Source organism: Embiotoca jacksoni, unplaced genomic scaffold (assembly GCF_022577435.1).
Source record: "Embiotoca jacksoni isolate LCO1_2020_lvr unplaced genomic scaffold, fEmbJac1.0.p SCAF_20, whole genome shotgun sequence".
NCBI lineage: Eukaryota > Metazoa > Chordata > Actinopteri > Embiotocidae > Embiotoca > Embiotoca jacksoni.
The window spans coordinates 3,026,820-3,053,084 of NW_027185341.1; the positions used below are offsets into that span (position 1 = coordinate 3,026,820).

At 40.7% G+C, this 26,265-nt stretch overlaps 1 protein-coding gene across 1 annotated transcript; it reads right to left on the reverse strand.

The window, feature by feature from the left end:
- Positions 1-13,556: 13,556 nt before the first annotated feature.
- Positions 13,557-26,052, reverse strand: LOC138201963 (G protein-activated inward rectifier potassium channel 1-like). Its single transcript, XM_069155584.1, has 3 exons — positions 24,944-26,052; positions 16,963-17,179; positions 13,557-16,571 (listed from the first exon to the last, which is right to left on the reverse strand). Exons 1-3 carry the CDS (start codon positions 25,610-25,612, stop codon positions 15,898-15,900), a joined length of 1,560 nt encoding a protein of 519 aa, XP_069011685.1. The 5' UTR covers positions 25,613-26,052; the 3' UTR covers positions 13,557-15,897.
- Between the last annotated feature and the right edge of the window lie 213 nt (positions 26,053-26,265).

Genomic DNA, 26,265 nt, shown 5'->3' on the forward strand with positions numbered 1-26,265 from the left:
TCCGAGGAGAAATTTCATCTGCCTGTTTCCCCTTTAAGGTAAATTAGAGCGTGGCAAGTCTTATTAAATGCGTTTCAGGACAGGAGATTCACTGTGAATACTGATGAGAGAAAAGGAGGTGCAACGTCGCCACCCCAAAACTGGAGTCATTTAAAGGGTAATTCCACTCACTGTGGGAAGTCATCTGTAATTAAGTAAAGTCAGTGCTCAGTTTGGTCTGTTATTGATCCTGTGGATGTTTTCTATGTTACTTATTAGTCAATATATCATTATAGGAGGGCCGATCAAAATGTTCAGAGACTGCTCCCGTTGTGCGTGAATGGAGCGCGAGACGGTAATGTGCACGGAGTGGGAGTAAGTATTCAAACTTACTCCCACCTTTACTTGCCAGATTTGGCTCCCTGCAACTTCTTTCTGTTCCCCAAACATTTGACACAAAATTGCATGTGTTTTCTCTGCCCAAGTTTCAGATTGATGGAAAGATTCTTTTATATGATGGAAAGATTCTTTTGTTTTTTTCCTTTTTATGTACATGTTATGTTATACTTTGTATAAACAGGAGGGATATGATGGAAAGGAAAGATTTGTCTCTTCCTCTTGTTTGCATTGTGGCTCCGGAAAGTCTCAGGCCCCAAAAAGTTTCCTTTGTTTTCTGTTTTATTTGCAAGAGATTCTTTCCGCATCTAATTGAGGACTATCTTGTGACCTACAACCAACTCTGTATTACCATACAAAAGCAGGTACAAAGGGAATGAGGGTGATGGTCTGCTGTTTGTCCCACTGTATAAAAGCTGACCTACGGAGGAGGAAAAGGCCCCTTCTTTGCTGGACACCTCTCTTTGAGGGTGCATGTACAGTGGGTATGGAAAGTATTCAGACCCCTTTAAATTTTTCACTCTTTGTTTCATTGCAGCCATTTGCTAAATCAAAAAAGTTCATTTTATTTCTCATTAATGTACACTCGGCACCCCATCTTGACAGAAAAAAACAGAAATGTAGAAATTTGTGCAAATTTATTAAAAAAGAAAAACTGAAATATCACATGGTCATAAGTATTCAGACCCTTTGCTGTGACACTCATATTTAACTCACATGCTGTCCATTTCTTCTGATCCTCCTTGAGATGGTTCTACTCCTTCATTGGAGTCCAGCTGTGTTTAATTAAACTGATTGGACTTGATTAGGATAGGCACACACCTGTCTATATAAGACCTTACAGCTCACAGTGCATGTCAGAGCAAATGAGAATCATGAGGTCGAAGGAACTGTCCAAGGAGCTCAGAGACAGAATTGTGGCAAGGCACAGATCTGGCCAAGGTTACAAAATAATTTCTGCAGCACTCAAGGTTCCTAAGAGCACAGTGGCCTCCATAATCCTTAAATGGAAGAAGTTTGGGACGACCAGAACTCTTCCTAGACCTGGCCGTCCAGCCAAACTGAGCAATCGTGGGAGAAGAGCCTTGGTGAGAGAGATAAAGAAGAACCCAAAGATCACTGTGGCTGAGCTCCAGAGATGCAGTAGGGAGATGGGAGAAAGTTCCACAAAGTCAACTATCACTGCAGCCCTCCACCAGTCGGGGCTTTATGGCAGAGTGGCCCGACGGAAGCCTCTCCTCAGTGCAAGACATATGAAAGCCTGCATAGAGTTTGCCAAAAAACACATGAAGGACTCCCAGACTATGAGAAATAAGATTCACTGGTCTGATGAGACCAAGATTGAACTTTTTGGTGTTAATTCTAAGCGGTATGTGTGGAGAAAACCAGGCACTGCTCATCACCTGCCCAATACAATCCCAACAGTGAAACATGGTGGTGGCAGCATCATGCTATGGGGGTGTTTTTCAGCTGCAGGGACAGGACGACTGGTTGCAATTGAAGGAAAGATGAATGCGGCCAAGTACAGAGATATCCTGGAAGAAAACCTCTTCCAGAGTGCTCTGGACCTCAGACTGGGCCAAAGGTTCACTTTCCAACAAGACAATGACCCTAAGCACACAGCTAAAATAACAAAGGAGTGGCTTCGGAACAACTCTGTGACCATTCTTGACTGGCCCAGCCAGAGCCCTGACCTAAACCCAATTGAGCATCTCTGGAGAGACCTGAAAATGGCTGTCCACCAACGTTCACCATCCAACCTGATGGAACTGGAGAGGATCTGCAAGGAAGAATGGCAGAGGATCCCCAAATCCAGGTGTGAAAAGCTTGTTGCATCATTCCCAAGAAGACTCATGGCTGTACTCGCTCAAAAGGGTGATTCTACTCAATACTGAGCAAAGGGTCTGAATACTTATGACCATGTGATATTTCAGTTTTTCTTTTTTAATAAATTTGCACAAATTTCTACATTTCTGTTTTTTTCTGTCAAGATGGGGTGCTGAGTGTACATTAATGAGAAATAAAATGAACTTTTTTGATTTTAGCAAATGGCTGCAATGAAACAAAGAGTGAAAAATTTAAAGGGGTCTGAATACTTTCCGTACCCACTGTATGTGTTCCTTCTTGCAAGAATAAATGTCCGATGTGTTTGATTTTGAACCAAGCCTCTTGAGTAATTTTTCCAACACAGATCCATGTGGAAATTTCAAATATGCAGATACCAGTGGTCACAAAAACGTGTGTAACGTGTTTTGATGTTGATCAAGCGACAAAAACTTGGAATACTTAATCAAGAAGGTCATAACTTCCCTCTGCGGTGTGCACATCACAGTGCTGTGATCCATTCATGCGCATCATGAGAAATTTCTGATTGACCCTCACTTAACTGCAAAAGTAACAACGTAGGAGCTGCAAACATCTGCAATGCAGTCAGTTGGTAATGAGCGAGAGTTCATTTGTGCCAATTAAAGCCCATCTGTTTCACTTTTAACAGGAATTTCAGCCTGAAGTAAATTAGCACAGAAGCTTTGACCGTCAAGTAAACGATTCTTGAAACAAGCGGCACAACATCAAAACTCCGTGCCTCCGTGATAACGAAGCAGTTATGGAAGTCAGCTGATTTAATTCCTAGAATCACAGTACATGGTGTTTTTGAAGTTTGACCACGAGTAGGTTGTGGTTGCACAATTACAGTGATCCAAACCGTTTTGTTCCTGTGCTAATCATACAAACCTGCCTGTTTGAAATTATTACCTCACAGTCCAATAGAGCCAGATGGCCGCGAACCGCTCTTTGGAAAAGCATTTAGCATGAAAAAGCTCCTATTTCACCTAACAGCATCCCAGCTGCCATATTGTCTTGTTATAAACTCACACGTGTAAACTGTGCGTGCGGCTTTTTTTTTTTTTTCCCCTCAAGGGCATTTTAACATGAGCCACTCATCAGCTGATAATTACCTTTATAGGCTCTGTGGCAGTAGCACTGACACAAGACACGTGTGAGGAAAAGACTTCTGCCATATCCTGCTGTGAGGAGACCACTTGATCCGTTTTAGTGCCACAAGATGCCGCACGTTGTACGAGAAGGTCACCAAACCTCCCCGAGGACATACTTTAATGCTCGTTTAAGTTTTATTAAGTCTCCCGGAACAAACTTGGCTCGACTTTTGCGTCAGAAATGAAGTGAAAGCAAGGGCACGCGTTGTAGCAGTCCCGCCATTATTCTGTGCTTTATTGCTTCTATTTCCTGTAGTGTTCTTTGATTAATTTAAACTATATTCACTAAACCATTACATTTTCTATTAAAAGAAGTCGCTCTGCTCCGCTTTAGTTTCCTTAAAAATAAAGTGAGCGGAAAAATTGTTCCGTTTCCAAGTACAGTGTGTGGATGGGATGCACACAGGCGGTTTTGCCACCAACGCCAAAGGACTAGAAACACTCAAATTTGCTTTTTAATCACAGATGGCCATCTCCCCCTCTAACTGGAGACCAGTGGTATTCCCTTAAGTGCAAGTCTTGTCATTGCATTAGCTGCTTTACCAGCACACACACACACACACACACACACACACACACACACACACACGCTGCTGGAGATCTAATCACAGATGGTCAATAAACAAAGTGTACAAGAGTATTGTATAAATAACAGAATGTCAGAATTACAAATAGAAAAAAAATATATATATAGTTTTCTTTACCAATATTAAAATTAATGCATATTTTTTTTTTAGTAGAGAGAAGGAATTGAATCTTGAGGACGAAATCCTCAGCTTTGAGTAATACTGAATTGTATGTACCTTGCGGGAATCGTGCGTGTATTGGCCTGCAATCAGTTTTCCTGCCAGGGAGTGGACGAGAGATACAATAATCGCTGTTGTCAGAGTGATTCCCATAGGGAATTTCTAGGTAAATAATGCAGAGCTAATTGATTGGAGCTACTCCCAATTGATTGGGATACTGCAGCCGGTGTAATAAAGTCAGTGTCATTGCTGTAGGACGGGGACATTTTCAGTAAAAGCACTTCATTTCTATATCGAAAGTAGTGCACAGGAGCAGTACAATATCAAACCTAAAGCATCTCCCTTTTCACACCTGCCAGACATCCCATTTTCTCCCAACTTTAACCTGAGCTGCTGGCCAAATAAATACGAATGTTTCTCCTTCAAAGTGTCTGGCTTTTCAGTGTCACTGCTGTGTATTACTATTACCTATTACTATTATTGTGCTACAACTATTACCTTGAAAAGCGAATAATCTGCTTGTCAGGTAGGACGAGGAAGCAGAGGTCAGCATGCATGGTGCAAATGACTCACTTTTCTGCCTTAACAATTTGTCCCCAAACCATGCAGTGATTAACCTCACCCAGCGGCTGGAAATCAGCCTGGCAGGAGCTGTAGAAGAAAGAAGGCTCAGGGCGCTATAAATATAAATATATATTTCCCCTGAAGACAGACTAGCATTGTGGCCGGTTTGGGACATGTGCACTCAACATTTGTGTGTTTGCCAAACTGAAGAGCCTGTTTGCTCAGCTGCTTTTTCTTTTTTTTGCCTTGAAACTGGTGAATGTGAGAGACAGCAGTTTGTTTTTTTTTTGTCACTATTTAGCTGCACTGATAGCAAATCTGTTCCCAGTTAATCTCTTGTAGTCGTGAGGAGTACTGTGTCCAAAAACCCTCAGCGATAACTAAGTGACCCAAAAAAACACTTTGTAGAGAATTACAGTCTGTATCAGTGATTCTCGTTGACACGGAAAGATTGAGTAGTCCAACTAATCCGACACAATATAATTCACAATTTGATTTTTAAAATACTGTAGCTTATAGTCACATAATGAGTAAAAAGAAATAAATCCAAAATCATTGAAATTGTAGGTTTCACACAATGACTCAATAATTGAAATAAGTAATGGATAAACGGCTGACATAGATGGTTAAAAGTATGAAGGTGATTGAAATATCACAAAGTAGCTGTTGATATTGGCTAAAAATAACAGATTTATAGTTGAAATTGCTAAAAGCAATAGATAAACAGTAGTTGTAAATTAATTAGTAGCCAAAAGTAATGGGTAAAAAATGGATGTTTGAAATTAATCAAATAGAAGCAATGGCTGAAAGGCTGAAGTGATAGTATAATGACAGTAAGTGAAAGGCTCACAGTTTAACTGTTTAAAAAACAATAAAAACAAATACTGCAAATCCACTCTCATATTAGCCTGGTATTACTAGACCCAAATGCAGTGTTGGAGTAATTTTGAAACTATTGAATCGGCCTTTAACCAATCAGCACTGAGCACCATATACTGAATGTCGTGCGCTGAAACAAACCCAAGTTGTAAAAAAAGAAGAGACCCTCCTCCGGTGTGAGCAGAATGCTCTTATCTGTAAAAGACAATTGCAGATTTAAAAAGAAATTTTTTTTTTAGACATTGTTCTTTACCAGCATTGCTACAACTGTTAGTATCACTTTATCTGGCTCTACCCCCGCTGCCATTGATGGAACTACCAAGCGGCAACCAGCAGTGACGTTGCCCATTGGTTTGTGACCAGCCGTTATGAAGCCGCGAGTTCGTAATTTGGCCGACACCATCTTGCTGGTCCCGAGCTGTTTGGAGCCGGGAGTGACCATGTTTACTCGAGCTGGGGGAGCGAGCGGGGGGATCTGATTGGAAACCTGCCGATGCTACCTCCCGCCCACCGATAGCCATACCCTCACTGCACGTCAATCAAACAGACACGCCCACAAAAATCCGGCTTTTTGAAGTTTATTTTATAACTGATGGGATTATTTTCACATGGACGGCCAGAAAACTAATAAGAAGGAGCGACTTTAGCCAGCAAAACGGAGGTAACTCGTGGAGAAATGTTATTGACTTCGAATTTTATGAGACTAATTGAATGGGAGTCTATGGAGCCGCAGGCTTATTGGAGCCGACCTCCAGGAGCACCCGGTGGTATCGCAGCTTAACGCACTTCCGCATCGACCTCATTTTTCAGAGCCGGAAGAGTCATCCATTTTTATATGCAGTATATGGGAACTACATTTAGAAACAACCGCTTGACTTCAACACTAACACACTTAGCCACGCCCACTCACTGCCGATCGCTCTGCCCTTCAGCTGTGTGAACCATAATGCAAACAGGGTTTTCCAGACTATAATCATATTGAAAACTTAAACTGTGAGTTATATATATATATATATATATATATATATATATATATATATATTTAATGGTTAAATCTGAGTTTAAAAATAAACTCAAAGGAACACATCTGGAAATTGACAGGTGATGTTGAAGAAGACAAGTTAATCTGACAGGGCTGTGGGGTATACGTCAACTAGGAACCACTGACTATTTTTGTAAACTGAATGAATTTTGAATGAAAAACTCTTATTTCTGCTTTCAAACAGCACTGGGCCACATTTCAAAGCATACGTGTTGTTTGTTGCCACTCACAAGTGAATAAGCACTTAGTTACAGCCTCCTCAGTTTGGAGCCTCACTCCGGCATCCAACGGTGTCTCATCTCAGCTCTTCTGGGAATTGCATTGTAGCATCTGGATATCATAAAAGTTTGAATTATGTATCAAATTTAGCGCGCGTGAAACAGCCAACACTCAATCTGCTGTCACAGCACTGCGCTGAATCGGTCCGTGCGCCCAGCTAATCGCATTTATTTGTGTTGGAAGCAATTTCATTTGTTAGGCTACACCAGAATAAAGCTCGTATATACTGACGTGTTGGAGAATATTAAAGCCAGCATGGTGTGGGTTGATCAATGTGAGGTGAACTGGAAGTTTGAAAAGAAACCAACTGTGTCTTTTGTAGTATTTTTTTATTATTTTGGGTTCCTCTCATTTGCACATGTTTGTGTGCATATGTAACAGTTTGCATGGTACACTTTAACCCTTTTAAGCGAAGAACACAGTGATTTGCTGACATGTTTTGTGCCACAGGCTCGACAAAAACTGCTATTTCAAAGTTGTGAGGAAGATGGAAATCAAAAAAAAGGAGCTGAGTCTTCTTCGTGTCCCAGAAAATATGTAAATTTTCTGAAAATATGTAAATTTTCTGGGACATTAACAAGTCTTCTTTCTGGAGCCTCTCTTTGAAGATTACTAAATTATCCCACATGGTATTTACTGAATGTGTTACTTAGGTAATCCAGAGGGGGAAGATAAATTAATATGATGAAGACTGCAAATTGTGTGAGAAGTGCAAGGCCTTTTGGAAGATGAAAGGTTTCAGTGTTACTTGGCGGAAGTGTTTGAGCTGCATTTTTTTTTTCGTCCGCATATCAAAGACAAAGAAGACCGAGTGATGATGTGTTTATCACTCGCTGAAGGTCTCATCTGAGACGAGGCTCGTCGCAGGAGGCGCAGTATATAGAGCTCGGTTTAATTGGAATTAAAGTAGAACAATACACACCTTGAAATGAAATGAGTTTACAGGTTGTACGGATAAAAAGCAGACAAAACATACCTCTTTTAAGTAACCCAATCTTTAAGTTTGTCACAGAAAATCGAATCAAAAATCTTCTATCTTTGCACCGTTGAAGCTTGTAATAATAAGGCTGTCAGGCAAAGCATTTAACCTAATATATTTAGGTAATCTTTTTTTTTGTCTGTTGTGTTCTTCATAGCTTCACACATTTGAGCTGGAATGTCTTCCCCAAGCAGTGCTTCTCACTTATTAAAAGATCAATCAAATATTTATTAGACAAGCACGCTTTTCACAAGAGATTTGCACATGCTCATAAATTTTGAGTCTTTTAGCTGTTTGACTCGGACCATAAATGATTCCGCCAGCGCCGCTACGTCTTCGCTAAAAGTCTTAAACAATTCAGTATTTCTTCCATTTAAGACAAAGACAAACCCTGCGAAGACGATCACTCAAGCAGAGCTCGCCCCCGAGGTGCATCGTGCGCTAATGGCGCGCTGAGTGATTTTGTATTCACAGGGATTGTAATTCAGAGGGTTTGGAAAAGTCTTGGTGGGAAAACCCAATTAGGATGCCAAGAAGGGGCACGTAATCAGATTCTGTCACTCTGTAATGGAGTGACAGGGCAAGTAATAAGGTGGGCACATGGTGAGCTCTTACTGAGCACATTTTAATCAGGGCTGTCATGGGAGGCACGACTTGATTCAAAAAGAGGTTACAACATCCTCCCCTGCTGGTTTCATAATTGCGACACGCACACTGTACCTTTGTGATTGATAATACCAATTCTACAGTACTTTCTGAGTACATGTCATCATCTGATCACCTTATTTAAAGGCCCTAAAAACACATTTCCTCTATCAGCTTCTTACTGTAAGCGATTAGGTCCCATGTTAAACATTTTTGGCTCTTATATACAGTACAAGAGATTTCTGTCTTGGTTTTTTGTCCTGTCTCCTTTCAGTTGAAGTGGGATGTGCTCAGTTGGAAAATTGGGATGTCACTTCAGACTGTGCACCAATCGCAGTTTAGCAGGGTTCAAGTTCAAGTTTAGCAAAGTCCTGGAGAACCAGATCAGCTGTGTTTTTGTCTGAGTGCATTTTCACGGACCGGTTATGACACTTCTCATGTCTGGAATATATTCGGGACATGACCTTTACATGGAACACAGAAATCTGGTTATTCATATCTCTGTATTCATTAACAATTCTTATATCCTGGTTACTGAACACTACAAGCTTTGCATCTGTGGTGTTCACAACACGAAGCAGCAGTTTTGAAATGGTTAATCTGATTTTACTGTGGCTATTGAGAATGAGACCACTTGGTTTATAACAGGCTTAACAACATCATGTTGTAGATTCGTCTTTTCCACCTAATTGCAAGCAGTGGGAGAAGAGAGCAACAGGAAATATTAAACATGTCCTCCACTTTGATCGGCGTCAGGCTGTCACTGCCACCAACAAGGGAGCAGTGGATGAAGTGAGGCAGATGTGGCCGGTGAGATAGGGTCGCCCTGATTTTGGCCATGGAGTAAAGTTTCTTCGATATTTTTTTACCTCATGCTCCACTGGACGTGTTGGGAAAATACAGACTTGAATAGATTAGCATTTTGATGCTGTTGCCATCTTGAACTGCCAAATATACTGGATTCTTTCCTCACCAAAAGACAAAACTATGTTTCTTTATCGCTACCAGGATATCATGTATACATGCAACGGTACTGTGGTTTCTTTTGATCTATTCCTCGGAGCAAAACTACAGTTGTTATTATTATTATTATTATTATTATTACACTAACAAAATATTCATAAATGTGTTTTTTCATAACTTGAATGTGATTATTGCTTATTTAATTGTTGGGCAGAACTGGGGAACTGCAGTCAGTCAATAGCTGTGTCTGGGTTTGTTGCTGTAAGGGACCTCTTTTACATTACACACAGTCATGTGATGAATTATTCTAACAATAGCACTTGTTGTAGCATATTTAATGTTTTTGGAAAAAAAAAATAGATTTTAAACCAAATTTTCCAGGCACTTCAAAATACTTTTATTATATTTTATATTTTTTTCCCATGACATTCTTAAAGCAAGCCAAAGCATTGACAATTTACATGAATTTTTTTTTATTATCCACGTTTTCTATCATACTCTTTGGATTATCAGCAAAAAAACAATGATATTTTGATGCATTAGCTCCATGTGATATGATTCTGGTCGTTGGTTTTCTCAGAGGAGCTTTTAGACAGTGACCTCTGAGACTGCATAGCTGTCATGTGGTGTTTAAGCAGTTTTTCCAGTGAAAGATCTCGCAAACAGCCATTTTTCAGGTGGAGAATGCTTTCTTTGAAGAGTTACTGAAACAAATTCTTAAACTCCCCATCCTGGAATTTCAGCTGAAAGGACACCACACCAATAGAAAGCACTCGGGTTGATGTTTGGTGACTCATGGGGAAAGCCGAGAAAGAAAAGCAATTGAGATTCTGCAGGGGAGAGCTGAGCACTGTTTACCTATGTTGCCCAGAGCGAGCCTGTGGGCACAACACAAAATGAATGCTGGCTCATGGTGATCAAAAGGAAATGTTTCAAACTCGGGTTGATTATCTTATGACCGTTTTGAAATGTGTTGAATAAATCATCACGTGTTGATGGAAAGTGTTCCCTTTGACATTTTAATTAAATTCGTTTTTTTATTTCTTTGTTTCGTGACAGGTTTTGTTCAAATGTGTGAACAATAGAAGTGGTGTAGTGAGGGCGGGAAACTCCCACTCCACCTTGTTCAACACTGTAGTTTAACAGTCTCTTCATCGGTGAGAGAAAACTCAGTGTACACTTTTACAGTGACATTTGCTCCTGAATGGAGATTTATTTCTAGTTGCTGTGCACCTGTAAACGAGTATTTCCATATCAAGAGGTCAAAATACAACTGAGCTGAATCCTCGCATCCCAGATGATCTCCCAATTCACAAGAACATCCAGCTCTCAGAGCGAACGGCAGCGTAGAGAAGCGACGACTTTGGTGCTCATTGACTATGCATGAGCATCTGGTCAATGTGGATGTGTGATGTGATCACTGTGCTCCTCCTTAGAGCATCTTGCTGTGTTTCCCGATGCACAAGATAAACATGCAGGCATCCAGAGCCCTTATAGTCACGCTCTACTCCCACATCTGCCTCCGTGGTGGCATACAAATGCAACTTTAGACTGCCGCGCCAAGGATTCAAGCTGTGGTAAAACATGGAAGAGTGTAGAAGATGGGGGGGGGGGGGTTTAAAAAGCACTTCAAACACAAAACACTGAGGAGTCATGATTTTGGTGTGTCCATGATGTCGGTGTATTTCGCACCACATCACTGCGATAATCCCACCATGTACTTTAATGGGATACACCTGCGTATTTTCATATAGCTTATTTTTCCAATAAATAGAAAAAACGAAATAAGTGCTTTTACTTAATCGCTGTTCCCAGGTACAATGTTGAGATACTTGTACTTTACTTTTAAGTTTTTACTTCTACATTTCAAGGGGCCATATTGTTCTTTTTATCCCACTGCATTTATTTGGCACCTATAGCAACTAGCTACTTTGCAGATTATGATTTTATACGTATGTATATGTGAAAAATTATAGTGCCTGACATATCGTATAAACATTTTTTAAAAAGCTCTGCTACGTAGGTGCTACGTTCATCATTCATACACAGCATACATGATAATGTGGTCATTAAATAATAATGTAATAATACATATATGACTTTGAAAGTGGCATTTTCACTCATTAATGAATACTTTTGCTTTTGATTGTTTTGGCACAATTGCTGACAGTCAGTGAATCAATATGTAGTGTATCAATACCACGTTAGATTACTATTGACTGCTAGGTCTCACTGTAAACTTTACACGAATATTAGCAGCAAAATGTTGTTAAAGTATCAAAAGTGCTTGAGATGAGTTCTTTAAGTACTTTAGATACTTTTTTGTAGTTCATCTTATGATAATCCATTATTAGACCTCTGTGCTGATGCCAGTCACGGGCAGAGGTGTTATGTTTTAGGGGTTTCATCCTTTCAAAGTTTGTGAAAATGATACATCAGGAATGCCTTACAGGGATTTCTTTTAATTTGGCACAAACGTTCACTTGGTGCCGAAGATTAATTGGTTGGATTTCTGGGCGTCAAAGGTTAAGTTCACTGTTACTTCACGTCTACCCACTCTTATGATCATGATATTTCAAGAGCGCCTCAGGGGATTTTCCTCAAACTTTGCACAAATGCTTACTTTGACTGGAATTGAATAGATTTTGGTACTCAAAGGTCAAACTAACGGTGACCTCGCGACTCTCTTATCCATCAGTGCCATTTTCTTGAAAAACTTGTAAATGTATTCAAATCTGGCTCAAAAACTTGGAGTCAAGGTTAAACAGAATAGATTTCTGTTGTCAAAAGTTAAGGTGACCTGACTGTGACCTCACAGAACACATGGGAAACATTCACATTTTAGAATTTGTAGCTTCTTTTGCAGCAACATTCATGTTTGAAGCATTGTCTATCGCCAAGGCTACAACTCTGTGTTCTGTCAGAATCAGCCTTATTGGTCAAATCGTTCAAAGTCTTCTCTACATACATGAAATAAGTCTGGACAGACACAAATGCAAACTGCAACCTGACTGATTGGTGAAGAAATACAACCAAAAGGCGATGATACATTTTTTTTTATAAACTTATCATTTTTAAAATCTTACCCAGAAAAGTAAGTAGCTGTGGGTGTTGTCGTGAAATACATGTGGCAAAGTAAAACATATTTATTGACAAAGTATAAATTAATTAATGGTCAATTTATGTGCAGTGCATAAATAGATGTTGCTAGTTATAATTTAATGAGTTTGTATTCATGTACAATTTTTGGAACGGTATTGTCTGAGCTCAAACGTCATTATTATGGATGCAGCTTCTTATGAAGTTCAAGGACATGCATAAAGAAGTCTTACGGTAACAAAACCTGCAAATTAACATTTCAGTTATTTTTAAGGACTCTTTGATTTTTTTTTATTTTTTTTTATAATTTATGTCATAGCATAATTTAGAAATTGGCCCATGCTTACAAGTAGCATGTTGTTTCTGTTTTAATAGATATGATGACCTTCATTCCACCACGGAAGCTCCCATTGAATGAAAATTAGGGTAATCTATTTCCCAAGCACAATTTAATGATAGAAGAACAAGCAAAGCAGATTTCCTTTCCAGTTGAATCCCTCATTCTACAGTATTATTTCTGTGAGGAATGGTCTGTAATTTATTCTTCTTCACCATCATTTATCTGAGTTAATTTTATCTTAAGCTGGACAGAGGTCATTTTGTACTGATAACTAGTTGCATAATCAAATTTCATTGTTGTGCTTTTCTTTGCCGTATGACTAATTAGCTAAGGACGTCTTCAGATGTCTAATTTTTGGAAAATCGCCTTCCTTTCGAGTACTTCAATCATGATTCTCACAATCAAGGCAAAGTAAAGCTCTGAGAAAACTTGACTTATGTCACATTGAAGACAACGACAATAATTAGCTGAAGCAGCAGCCAGGGTAGAAGGTTAAGAGCTTTGATTTCAAGTGAGCAGAGAAAGAAATAAAGTCAGTTTACCTTCCAGCCAGATGCTCTTTGCTACCTGAAAATCTTGTCAGTAGCTTCTTTTACTGTGAACTTGTGCTCTCCAAAAATGTCAAAACGGAAACAACTGACACATTTAAGGCTTTAATATTTGATGAATGTTGGTTTAACTACCGCAGCAGGTGACACATGAGCTGCTGATGCATTCTGCCGACTGTAATGGCTCTGGATGCTGAATGGGGTAAGAAAATACACAACTGGGATCTCACAGTAGATGCAGCATATCAGTACTCACAGACACAGTTGTGTTTTCAAAGAATTTATTATTTAGCAGTTGCAATATGAAGTTTTATCATACCTTTATATTGGTAATAATACATGTATCCCCTGATGTCAGCATCCCTGCATTCCTAATAAATCAGTTCATGAATAAAGCAAGTCCATTGTCCAAAATTGATCTGTGGTTGCATTTGGTCTCCCATGTGTAACGGGCCAAAGTCAAATACTGTACCAAGAGGTAAAAATAGTTAAAATTGTACAGTAGTAAACACACAACTCAGATGAGCATTCAAATAAATATTTAGTACAAGTGATAAATATATACTGTGTATCACACTGACTTTTGTGTCAAGGATTTTATGAATTCTTACCAAATTCAGGTTGATTGACCATTTGCTAAACCCCACCTCCCTTGCGGCAGTATTATAATTTATGCAGGTGAGCACACAAAGGTCCACTAGCGTCAGCATAACCTAGAATTTGTCATGAGAGGGGTTTGCCCCGAGGCTCTGTGGGGACTTCCATGTACCTCCAATTTTGATGTAGCCAGGTGAACGTGTCCGCGCAGCCACTACACTGCAACGTAACGCGTGCCCAAAAACCACAACTGATGCTGAATTTGAAGCGAAGCTGTGTGAACAGGTCCATTGCTATTTGTATTTCTGAAATTAATCTTTAAAACAATGTAACGACATTCAAATGTGTAAAAATGTGTTGAAGGGAAACACCCAGATTTCCGTAACACACCTTGCTGATCTACTGCACACGTGTGCAACACTTGCTGCAAGCGAATTCAAGAAAGTAGTACAAACAGAAAAGCTTGGCGTCCATGGTCTCTGCAATTACCATTTTCACACCTGAATGTTTGAACTCGGGTTCATGTTTTTGTTCAATTGTTTACATTTCATTTGCTCTATGTTGGTTTCACGTTGCAATTTCGCAAGCAGACTAAAGAATTTTTGCATCACACGCTTACAGTAAATCCCGATTATTGAAATTGATTGATTTGTAGAGTCATGTATCTAATGTCGACGTGTTGTCTATTTAGCCAATAGCCTTTTCCTTTCGAAAGGAGGAAAATTAATGTACAGATTCATCTTGTTGGCACTAAATTATTATTATTATTAATATTATTATTATTATTATTATTATTATTATTATTATGGTGTCATGACCAGAATTTATCTTCCCCTTAGAAAATAAAAACTTTGTTCTGATCGTTTCGTCGGACCAGATTATAGTTTATTACTCTCCTCTTCTTCTTCATGTGCTAGTGCATCTTATTTTTACTTCTTTTTTTTTTGGTTCTTTTAACGTCTTTAATTGTTTAATGAGTGATGATAAGCCGCCTCGATTTCCTGTAATTAGTCCAAACTGTCCAAAAAGTGTTTTCACTTTGCGAATGAAACGAACTTCGGTTCAGTTTAATCCGGACTGAGAGCACCTCTTTAGTTGAGACCAAATATGAGTCCTTCTGTGTGGACTGTGGTCCGAGGCACCTTTCACACCTGATATTTTGGTTCAAACCAAACCGAAAAGTCAAAATGTCCGGACCAAACAAAGTAGATACTGTTGCTGGGCCTGTCATGCTTTCATTCTTGCACAGTGAAAACAGATTTACCGCTCCAAATTTTTGGTAATTTTCAAAGCTATGGGTCCTGAATTTCAGACAGAGGTAGACATAAGCAGGTCTCTCCTTTCTTGCTGCAAACCATTGAAACTAGTTTTTGGCACTTTTTTGTTTTGGAAAAGTTAAAGAAAGACAACACTGCATACTCTTTGCTCCACTCACTGGACAATCACTATTCTTGGGGTTGGTTTAGCAAACGGTCAGTGCAGGTCAGTCTTATTCATTACTGCCTCTTTGGTGCTTGTTCAACTGAAAAAAAAAGTACAGTGGTTGGAGATAACAAGAAAATCTTTGTTGGAACTTTATGGACAGAAATGAAAGAAACAAGCACAAGGACAGAAGTGTTCGAAGTCAGGGGTGGGGGCACAGATGGTGATCTATCAAAACTGACTCACAGTATGAGCGGATGGATGGCTTATTGGCGTTGTCCTTCTATTTGTGGCAACGGACAACTTAGTAGAGAGCCCATTAGTAAAATACACTTATATCACAGTTGTCTTTTTTTATGCAATGCCCATCAAGCCTGATTCAATTTTCCAAGTGTTTGTAGTCCTGAAGGTAGTCTGCAGAAGTCAGCGGTCAGCATTCATTCTGCGCAGTTTAGGGGGCAGATTGTCCTCCGGCCGACCACCTACCAAGGGGAACTGGACTGGTGCTGTAGTCGGTGCAGCGATGGTGCTAAACGCTGCTGGCAGTCTGTGTTTCTCCAGCTCACCTTCCTCGGCATCCCCATCCAAGGACAACAGCTGAACCTGCTCCTCCAGCTGCCCTTGCCTCACGGCCGGGATGGAGCTGGACCTCAGCCGTTGAATACTAAGTGGCAGGTCTCCTGTGCTGGAGGCCTTCCCCCCAGGCAACGCTGGCCCTGTCTTCAGCCCCCTCCAGAGGTGCTCGTCCTTGGTGGAGCTCATGCGCTGGAGTTTGCTGGGCCGCCTGGAGGCTTGTTCCTCTACATGGTCTGCATAGTCGGCCGACAGGAGCCGTTCCCTGCGGCCTCCGCGGCCGCCATTACCCAGCAGAGGGGAGGAGGGGGTGGGTGCAACAGGCAGAGGGTTGGGTGACGTCAGTGAGGACTTTTCTTCCTGCTCTTTGACGCTGTAAGGAGGTGTAGTGACCTCAAAGGTGTTGTGGAACTGCGAGTAGTCGACTCTGAAGAAGCCCTCTTCCAGTGACATGACGGGGAGGAAACGATGGCCCCACAAGACTTCATCCTCCGTGTAAGATGTCCTTGCCTGGCATGTCATACCTACAAGGAAGTGAAGAGACAGAGCGGAGGAATATTTTTCATGCAAACAAGTAAAAGACTTAGAAGAAATGACTAAAAACACTGTAACATTACAAAGAAAAGTGTAGACAGTGGACTATTTAAATAAGAACAGACAGACGGGGAACACAAATAAAAGGTGGTGAATTGCTTCAGGGGAAGAGGAAGACAGAGATATAAAAAAAAAAATACACACAGATCCGCTTGCGCTATTGAATAATTAAAGAGCATGAAATTAAACCGTCTGTTAAATATTTTATTTTATATTACAGGGAAATGCTCCGTACCACAGAATAGGAAATGCTTATCCAAAGATATAAGTTAATAGAGAAACAATGTTAGGAAGAAATTAAGTAATAAAATTTGCTCTCACCAGTGGTCTCCACGATGCCCTCGAGAATAACAACAATCTCAAACTGCTCGTTCATTAGCGAGCGCTGCGACAGATCGAAGAACGGGCTCTTGGTGTTGATCTCGTGGCAGATGGTTAGAGGCGACACCAAGAAAAGCTGGTCCGCCCCCGTCCCAAAACCTACGTCCAGCTCACACTGGTCCAAGGGCAGGAATTCTCCCTCTGGGGTCTGCCGGGACTGGGAACACAAATTATGCAGACAAATTACATTTACATTTTGATTTAACAGGAGTGAGAATTCTGGATAATCTTTTAAATTAAATTCACACAGCTGGTAAAATATTTCCATATTTCCAGGTTGTAGTATTCAAAGAATTTTACATTTTGGAAAAATGTGTCTTTCTAATTCATTTTATTTCAGAAAATTGTACAAGATCATGCCAGTGGTCGAAGAATTGTTCGAGCCAGAAACCAGTTTGCTTATAGCAACAACAGTGGGGAGAAACAGCTCACCTGGCATTTCTCCAAAGGTAACTGAATCTGCTTCCAAGTGCCACTAAAGTTCAGTAATTACACATAATATCTTGTTTGTTTAAAGCAAACAAAACTCAAAGTGTAAATATTTGCTGCCAATTCACGGTTTTTATGATGGGTTATGGTTGGACCATTTCTTGGCTGGGACTAATTGCCAGGCAACCAACAAAGACTGGAGGAAGTCTGTTCTGTTCTGTTTCACTGTTTATCAGTCCAAAGTTGCCCAGCTATGGCAACCGTCTCCCGGCTCCAGCTTCATATTAACCACACAGATATGAGAGCGATACCAATCTTTTTGTGGAGCTCTTGCTGAGGAAAGTAAATTGAGTATTTCTCTTACAAATATCAAACTTTACTCCTTCACTCCTCCAAGAACATGTAACACATTTTCAGTTAGCTTTTTACAAAACCAAAATCTGGCTGCAAATTCCTCTGAAAAAAACCCAAGGATAATCGAGTGCAAGAGGAGGATGAAAGGAAATCTTCCAAAATTGAATTTGCCCAGAAAATGTGAATGCCTCGAATCCACATGGCTACAAGGTTTTATGACACTAATGTTGGCTGGTGTTCAGTCTGATGCCAGTTTGCCAGCCAGCCAGATTTCATTTTATCTCTGCTGGACAGTACCAATTTGGTGGACGTTGTTCATCCAAAACCCCTTCCAACTACTCCATCTGTGGACGTGTTGTTGTTTTTTTAAACTATGACGCGAATGTAACTGTAGCAGTTTTTAGGGTCTCAGGAAAAAAGCTTTGAGAAGGTAATTTCCCTGCGTGATTTGGCATGGCACCATATGAAATGAGATGTTTGTGGGAGAGTTGTTTTTAGTGCTCGACAGCAGGTGGGGCGAAGCCTGTAAACTAGAAGTGATCGTAGCTGTTGCGGATTGCTTCCTTTTACAGAGGAAGAGGATGGTGATAAAGGAGGATACATTTTCTTTGGTCTTAATCTCACTCGTACTGGTGTTTCTGCAAAATGATGCCTCTTAAATCCATACCTCTGACACAGTTGCTAATGCTGGTTTGTTTGACAGACCTACATGTGTTAAGTCGCTGAATCTCCTCAATAATCTGTGATGACCTTTTATTGGATGGAATTCTTAGTTTTGGTGAGGGAAAATGGTGGATTTTATATAAAAATACACAAAAAGTAATAGTTTGACATATTTTAGTGATGCGAGAAAAAAAACAAAAGAATTGCCTCTGGACATGCAAGATAGAGGTGTGAGTAAAAAAATTTAAAAACAGTGATCTCCCATATTCCGTCTGCCTACTTTAGACAACATGAGCATTGGTAATATTCATTTAATTGTAAGACACTAGGGATACTATTTTACTCTCTCCACACCTCCTCATTACCAGCACATTAGAGTACATTAAAGTTCTGCAGTTGCTTCGGCTCAAAAACAAGTATTTGATTTTGAGACGTGTTAGAGAAGACTCTGCTGTCTCCTCTTAATAGACCAAGCCTAATCAAATAAAGTGCTCTTTTAGGTGAAAAATGAAAACAAGGGAATTAACAGGATGTTTAAGGAAGTGAGCGGAACAGAGAGTTTGTGCTTTTTTTAAAACCTCCTTTTCTGTCACTTACAAGCCTCTTGCTCCCGCTGACATGTCAGGAGTGAACGACACACAAAAGAAAATGTTAACTTCAATGCGGAGTGGGCCCTTTGAGTGAGGAGTGACTGCTTGGTCCACAGATGGCAAACAGACTGTCATTTGTATTCACAGTGATGTTGAGGACAGAAGAGTGTGACATTTCACAGGAAGACGTCTGTGCCCACAGATCCCTGGCTCGCCTTCAAGAGGGAAAGTGTCACCCATCATGCTGCATCAGCGATGGGTGCTCCCACAATACACAGACAGGGAGCCTATGTTACATGTCGGCTGTGGATAAATCACAACCTCAGAACGCAGGAAAGGCACATGTTATCCGCAACAATGTGTGGACGTCCGGAAAGAGAGTTAAAATGAAGAGAGGAGAAGCCACACCGGCTTTTATTCTGTCAGTCTACAGGCTATATTGTTATAATGAAGGAAAAAAAACAACTATCATTCAATTTTGGTATTTATAAAAAGAAAAGGTTGAAAACCTCCTCATTCACAGTCTGTAGGCCTTGAATGGGGGTGCCAACTTTCGCTGCAACACGATGTCATCCTCCAAGATGACACGAGTTGGCCAATCACAAACAAGCACAGATTCTGCTGTTAGTCTCCTGTCGTCACACATGAAGAAAAGACACAGTAATCACAGTTGTGATACTTTCCAGAGTCTCAAGGTCTGTGAGCCAAACTCCTGTGAAATGTTTGGGCTACTGATAAGCCTTTAAGTGAATTCATCTTTTTACTCGGACTTGACTTCCTGTATCGTATTTCTTTGTTTCACCGGTACCGTAAACAACGTAACCTCAACCAATAAAGCCCTCCCTTTTTACTTTCATTCTCACTCCCGAGCATATAGATTTAGATTGTTTGACATTTTGGGAAACAGTTTTCACTTTCTGGCTGAGAGTTATGATACAACTCTTGTTCTTTTTATGATAAATATAAAGCTACATTCAGCTGGTGCTTAGCTTAGCTTAGTTCAGCAGGAAACAACTATCCTGGCTCTGACCAATGGTAAGAAAACCCGCCTATAAATACGTTACGTAGGTTTACTTAAACCTTTAATTTTCCCTCTGACTCGGGGTGAAAGTCCCATGTTTGACCTGCCCATCCACCAGTCAATGAGGTTGGAAACGTATTTCCTGAGAAGTCGTATTTAAGACGTTCTGGTTATAAAAATTAAGCTGCTGATTTTAAGATACTCTGTTGGAGCCTCGACTGGCACCAACATTATACCTCCACTAAGGAAGGAGGAGCCTGCTTGACACTGAATGGTTTCAACAGGGTGAAAACCCTTGTGTGTTCTCTTACTGCTGCTAAACAGTCAGTGCCACAAGGGGGAAATTAATGGCCTTTGGAAGTAGTCCTGATATAGAAGGAGTGCTTAATTTACCAAGCCACCTGAGATTCAAGTTGAGTGAAAGCAGGCGCTATCCCTGGTGACTCACTTCCTCTTCAGTGACAGTGATTGTGTGCGCAAGTGTGTGCGTGTGTGTGTGTGTGTGTGTGTGTGTGTGTGTGTGTGTGTGTGTGTGTGTGTGTGTGTGTGTGAGAAAGATGTGAGGAAACCCAAACAGTGACAATGAACGTTAAAAAGAAGCACGTGTCTGTGCAGATTGGTCCTTTTGAGTTCAGGTCTGTCATGGAAAATGGGTACATACGTGCGTACATCCAGCTCACCCCCTTTTGAGCTCGGAGCGGGACATCAGACATAATGCTCACAGCCGTCAAATTGGAGCTGCCATTTCCAACATCTCCACAGCAACACCAAAGCCAATTCAACTGTCTCTCTTTTTGTCTCTTCTACTCTTCTTTCTTCTCCTTTTACTGCTTGTCCTTCAGAGTTAGGCTCTGGCAGACGTGGTAAGTCATGCTGACATGTCTGCCTGCTTGTCTGAGCCTGCCTCCATGCCTGTCTGTCTGCTGCTAGGCCCAATCACTTATCTCCTGCTGTGGACCAACCTACTGAGACGAACTTCTGTTGACACTGACGAGCACCACCCAGCTGTCACTCTCTCGCTCTGTGTTTTTGTTGTGTCCCGTTTGTCACATCGCTGTTGTTTACTGCTTCTTTGTTTTTTGTTTTGTTTTTTATTTCGAGGATGAGCCTCCATGCACTTCTGGCAAATCAGATGCAAACATGTTTCTCTGTTAAAGTCATATCCCACCAGTGCTGCAGGGGTCACTGCACCTCTGCATTCTATTGATTTATTAATGAATGCTGCATTAATATTAATGCCAATTCAAGGACTTTTATCTTTGAGTTAACATGCATTATGGATCTAGAGTGTGCAGTCCTGCCAGAGAATGGAGTTTCTGCTGACAATAAAATTTGGTACATCCAGGAGCAAAATTTGTATTTAACCTCAATTGCAAAAACAGTAGCTAATGAAGTGTAATTCACTCACAAAAAGTCAGATTTTCCTTTTTTCTTTTGACTGGCTACATCTACATCAATTTTGTCTACAAGTGCCTTGACATGCATCTTCATATTTTCTTGCAGGTGTGAAGTACTTTTGACATTGAAAGTGGGAGGAGCTATTTCGAGCACTGCTGGTTCCGCAGGTAGTCTGTTTTATTTTTTCACTTTAAAAATCCTTAAAACGAAGCATTTTGGCTGAGATATATTGAAAAACAATAATTTAAAAGATAAATTAATATAAAAAAAAGAAAACGTTTGCGAAATGCTGGAAAAAGTTAAAGATTATGCTGTTTATAAAATGTAGATCCTATTTTTCACTCTTTTTTGGGTGTTTTATTTGTGTTCTTTATATCAATAAGATGAAACAGTATTTTGATGGTTTTAAAACCATCTCAGTATAGAGTGTATAGGTTACAATAAGCTGTTCTGTGTCTTCAAAAATGATGTTGGTAAATCGACAATCATGTCCTGGAAAAAAATCATCAATCAAAGGGCACTAACAGCGCCACCTACTGGATACTGGAAGCTGATAAATTGATTGCAAATCTTCAACAGCTTTCAAGACTTTTTTGTTTCTTACTAAATATTTCATAAAATGTTATTTTGGATGAGTTGAGGAGATCAAAGCTGAGAGATGGTGATAGCCAACAGAGACATTCTGGCAATGGGAATATTCAGTGCATTTGAGTTACTGTTTCTTGCATCATCATGTAAAATTGTGCTCAATCTAAAGTTCAAATACTGCACTAAAATATGCTTCCTCATAATGTGCTTATTTGAGTTAATTGTACACACCAACTTTAGTTGTTGCTAAAATCCAGAGTATCCAGGTCCCACGTGAATTTACAGCCCATGCCTATCCCTGTCTTTCCCAATAATTGATTGCTTCGGCCATGTCACAGTGCGTTTACACAGCTCCATCATTAGGATTTACTGCAGCATGCCTCATTTCTCCAATCAGCTTTGTGGGCAGCCCATCTGACAGTGACCTTGAGCTGTGTGTTACCTGAACACAAGCCTTGGCATTGTTTCCACAGTGCACGTGTAGTACTACGGGGTGATGTTGAGTCAATTTGCTGAACAATACTCCACTTTACAATGTGACACCACAAAGATGGAGCTTTATGGGCTCTAAAGCAGCAATGCAGCAATGCTGCGCTGTTCTCCTGCACGCAGTTTTTCACAGCACGTTTATCTAAAAAAAAAAAATATATATATATATATATAGGCTTGATTTTATAGGCTTGATTTTTAAATATTACAATTTACTACATCTGTTTCAAGATATCATCCAGCTGTGTTTGAAAATATGTTTTACTGCTTCTCCCCAGGGCATAACTGATGGCAGGGAAGATGATGTTTTTTAGCAGATGATTAGGATGTCCTGGATGTCGGACCTTCCTCAAATACATAAATAGCTGTGGCTCAAAAAGGTAATTTGATGATCATTAAAAAATATATATCATTCACTGGCAGAATTCCCAGATCAGGATCATCCCCTAAATCTAATCAACTGCTCTCTGAAAGAAAGCCAAGAACTGTTTAAATACAGAACAGATGGATGACAGCACTTCAAACAGCAAATGCCCCTGCTGTAGTTTGTCTTGCAATAATTATGTTGCACTAAGACAGGTTCGATTCTTTGACCTGAGAGGTAAAGGCAGGACTGAGGAAGGACTGTGTAACAGCGCTGCAGCAGTCGCTGCAGTGCGTTCCGCTTTAAACGTTACAAATCAGAACTGATGATGCGATAAATTTGAGCTCAGTTTTGAAGGCGTTAGGGCATTGAAAACAAAACATAAACTAAGCCAAAAATTCCTCTTTAATAACAACTCTGTCGCGACTCTGTATGGCATAAAAACACATCAGTCTATGTACCTGTAATATTGGCATTGAACACACAAATCTGACAGAGGTCAAAACAATACAGCGTGCCCTCTGGGTGTTTATCTTCCTGTTTTATTCTGGTAGTTCAAACAGAACAGAGACAACTGTGTTAAACTCAGAATTTAACTACTGTCTTCTGTGCCCGGAGAAAAACTGATGATGTTGCTTCTTCTTTTTTTTTTTTTTTTTTTTATGATTGTTATTGTGTGTGCTTTAGACATATTTATCTTTGCCTTTCTTGGCTGTTATTTAAAATCAAATGATAATATAATGTACTAAAAAAGGATCCTGAAGGTAGCTGAAAAGGCTACAATAGGTTATTAAATCTTGGCTTTTAACATGTTTAGGGACTTTTATTTCTGGAGTGTAAAACCTTTCAGTTTTTCTTTTTCTTTTTTTTTTACTTTAATCAGATGAAAAATAACAGAGATTGACCAGAAGACATTACTTTAAATGACAGCCGCCTGCCTGGATCAAATCTGAGTGCACAACAAAGCATTACATACAGCCACACTGATGCACGAAGGGTAACATAGTGACGACTCTCCCTCAAGGTTCAGAAAGTGAACTGTCACTTGAGATCATCACGCTTCTCCACAGAGATGACAAAAGCAAGACTAACTCTTCCTGTCACAATAAAGAAACGCTGCTCTATAGACATCCACAAAGTTTTGAACTGGAGAACAGACCTGAACTAAATGGTGTGATATATTGTGGTGCATGGACTCAGCTTTCTCAACACCTGAAAAATGAAGACCTGGGAGAGTGCTGTCCAGATATCAGTCATAAATGTTGTAGAGGACAAAATATATTGTTGAGAGCAGTTGAGAAACACATTTCCCTGGTGGAAAACCCGCCCGGTGTAATTTGGAAAAAAAAAAAAAAAAAACAATATCACATCCAGTTGTGAGTGCGTCAGATTTGTAGCTTCTTTTTTTTTTTTTCTTTTTTTTTTTTTTAATCTTTTGGATAGAGTGGCCTCTGGAATTACAGTCAGGGCACCACTATATAGGAATTGGTTCAATTGATCTTTTAATCAATAAGCATAGTTTCCTACCTACTGTCCCCTGGGGGCCCATTCATCTCCTGTGTGGACAGTTGAAGCAGAGGCCAGAGTCAGATATACAGCCCATTTGACAGCCATTCTGCTGACTGAGGGGGGGACCGTTTGTGATGACCCTGACTCTAGTGATCACACTCAGCAGCTCACAAAGGAAGAGCAGCAACACAAGACTGTGTTCTCAGGATAAAACCACATAAAGAAAATGCTTCAGGCGGCAAATGAAAATGTGCACTCATTTAAAATACATGGTATGATTGAGTGTTTAAACGGTAGAGCTTGCAGTCAATTCTGGGGATGAATAGAAATTTAATGCATGACTTGAAGCGCATTCAGAAAACATAATGAGCAATTTCAGAACAAATGAAGTGACTAACTATTAGTCTCTGCCTTGATAATGCGAATTCGAGAGGAAAGAGGAGCTGGCTCGTCGTAAAGTGTTGTTATTGGGGGGGGGGGTTTTATATCCCGTATTGCGCTCAACCTGTAGCCTACCTTGATGAGTTTGCACCTGATCTGCGCGGACACCATATGGCTGTTCCGCAGGTTCCCCACTCGGAACATGAGGCACAACTTCCCGTCCCGCTGCGAAATGACCGCGTCCTGGCTAAACATCAGCGTCTCCGCGCGCTTCTTCGGCTGCGACATCTTGATGAACATGCAGCCGATGAGGAATGCGTCCACGATGGACCCCAGCAGCGACTGGAAGAGGAAGAGGATGATCCCCTCCGGACACTTCTCCGTGATGTAGCGGTACCCGTAGCCGATGGTCGCCTCCGTCTCGATGAAAAACAGGAACGCGGAGGGAAAGTTGTAGACGTTGGCGACGCACGGAGTGTAGGACGAGTCGTGGCCGGCGTGGCTCAGGTCGCCGCGGATGTAGGCGATCACCCACCACATTGAAGCCATCACCAGCCACGCGACTGTGTAAGTGAGGATGAAGATGAGTAGGTTCCATCGCCACTTGAGATCCACCAGCGTAGTGAAGAGATCGGAGATATACCTACTGGTCTCTCCGCCAAGGTTACCGTGCTGGACGTTGCAGCGGCCGTTCTTCTCCACAAACCGCTGCCTCTTCCTCTTTACCGGTGCGGAAAAAGTCATGCTCCGGTTGGTGTTTACCACCTGATAGTCCTCGCCAAATTTCCTCCGTATGGCTGACATTGTGTTAATCACCCAGGACTTGTGACAAACAATCAATACTTGTACACAATTAGGCTCTTTGCGCAACTTTGGTGCTCCCTGCCCAGAACCATGCAACTACATTCAACGCGCCACTCGCATCCTATGAGATGGAGATGCGCCTGTCTCCTGTAAATTAATCGTAAGTGAGCACAGATTCTGCGCAATACATGATTTAGACTTTACGCAAAGGGGGTCTCCTCCAAGTGCCAACTTTTCTTCAGGTCTCATCTATACAGGGGGGGGGGGGGGGACATTTAAAAAAAATAGCACATAAAGCTGAAGCTGTGTTTAAATATCTGTATTCAAAGGTGATGTCCTTGATGGATCCTCTTGTTGTTGCTCCGTTTCAATAAACCTGTGAGTGCGTGGCATGCTTCAGTGCGCACTCCAGCCTGAGAGAACGCGTTTTGGTAGGAGTGACTTCAAATTAAAGAATGGAAGAACTGCAGCACGAGTGGCAAATTTCACTTTCACAGGGGGGTTGGTGAAATTTGCGCTGCACCCATTCAGGTGAAAGCATCAGCAAACAATGTAACAGTGAAATCAAGCGTCTGCAGCCTTTAGGTCTTTACATTTGTTTGTTTGTTTTTTACATATTGCTTTGAAATTTTGTTACCTATTATCCAAATATC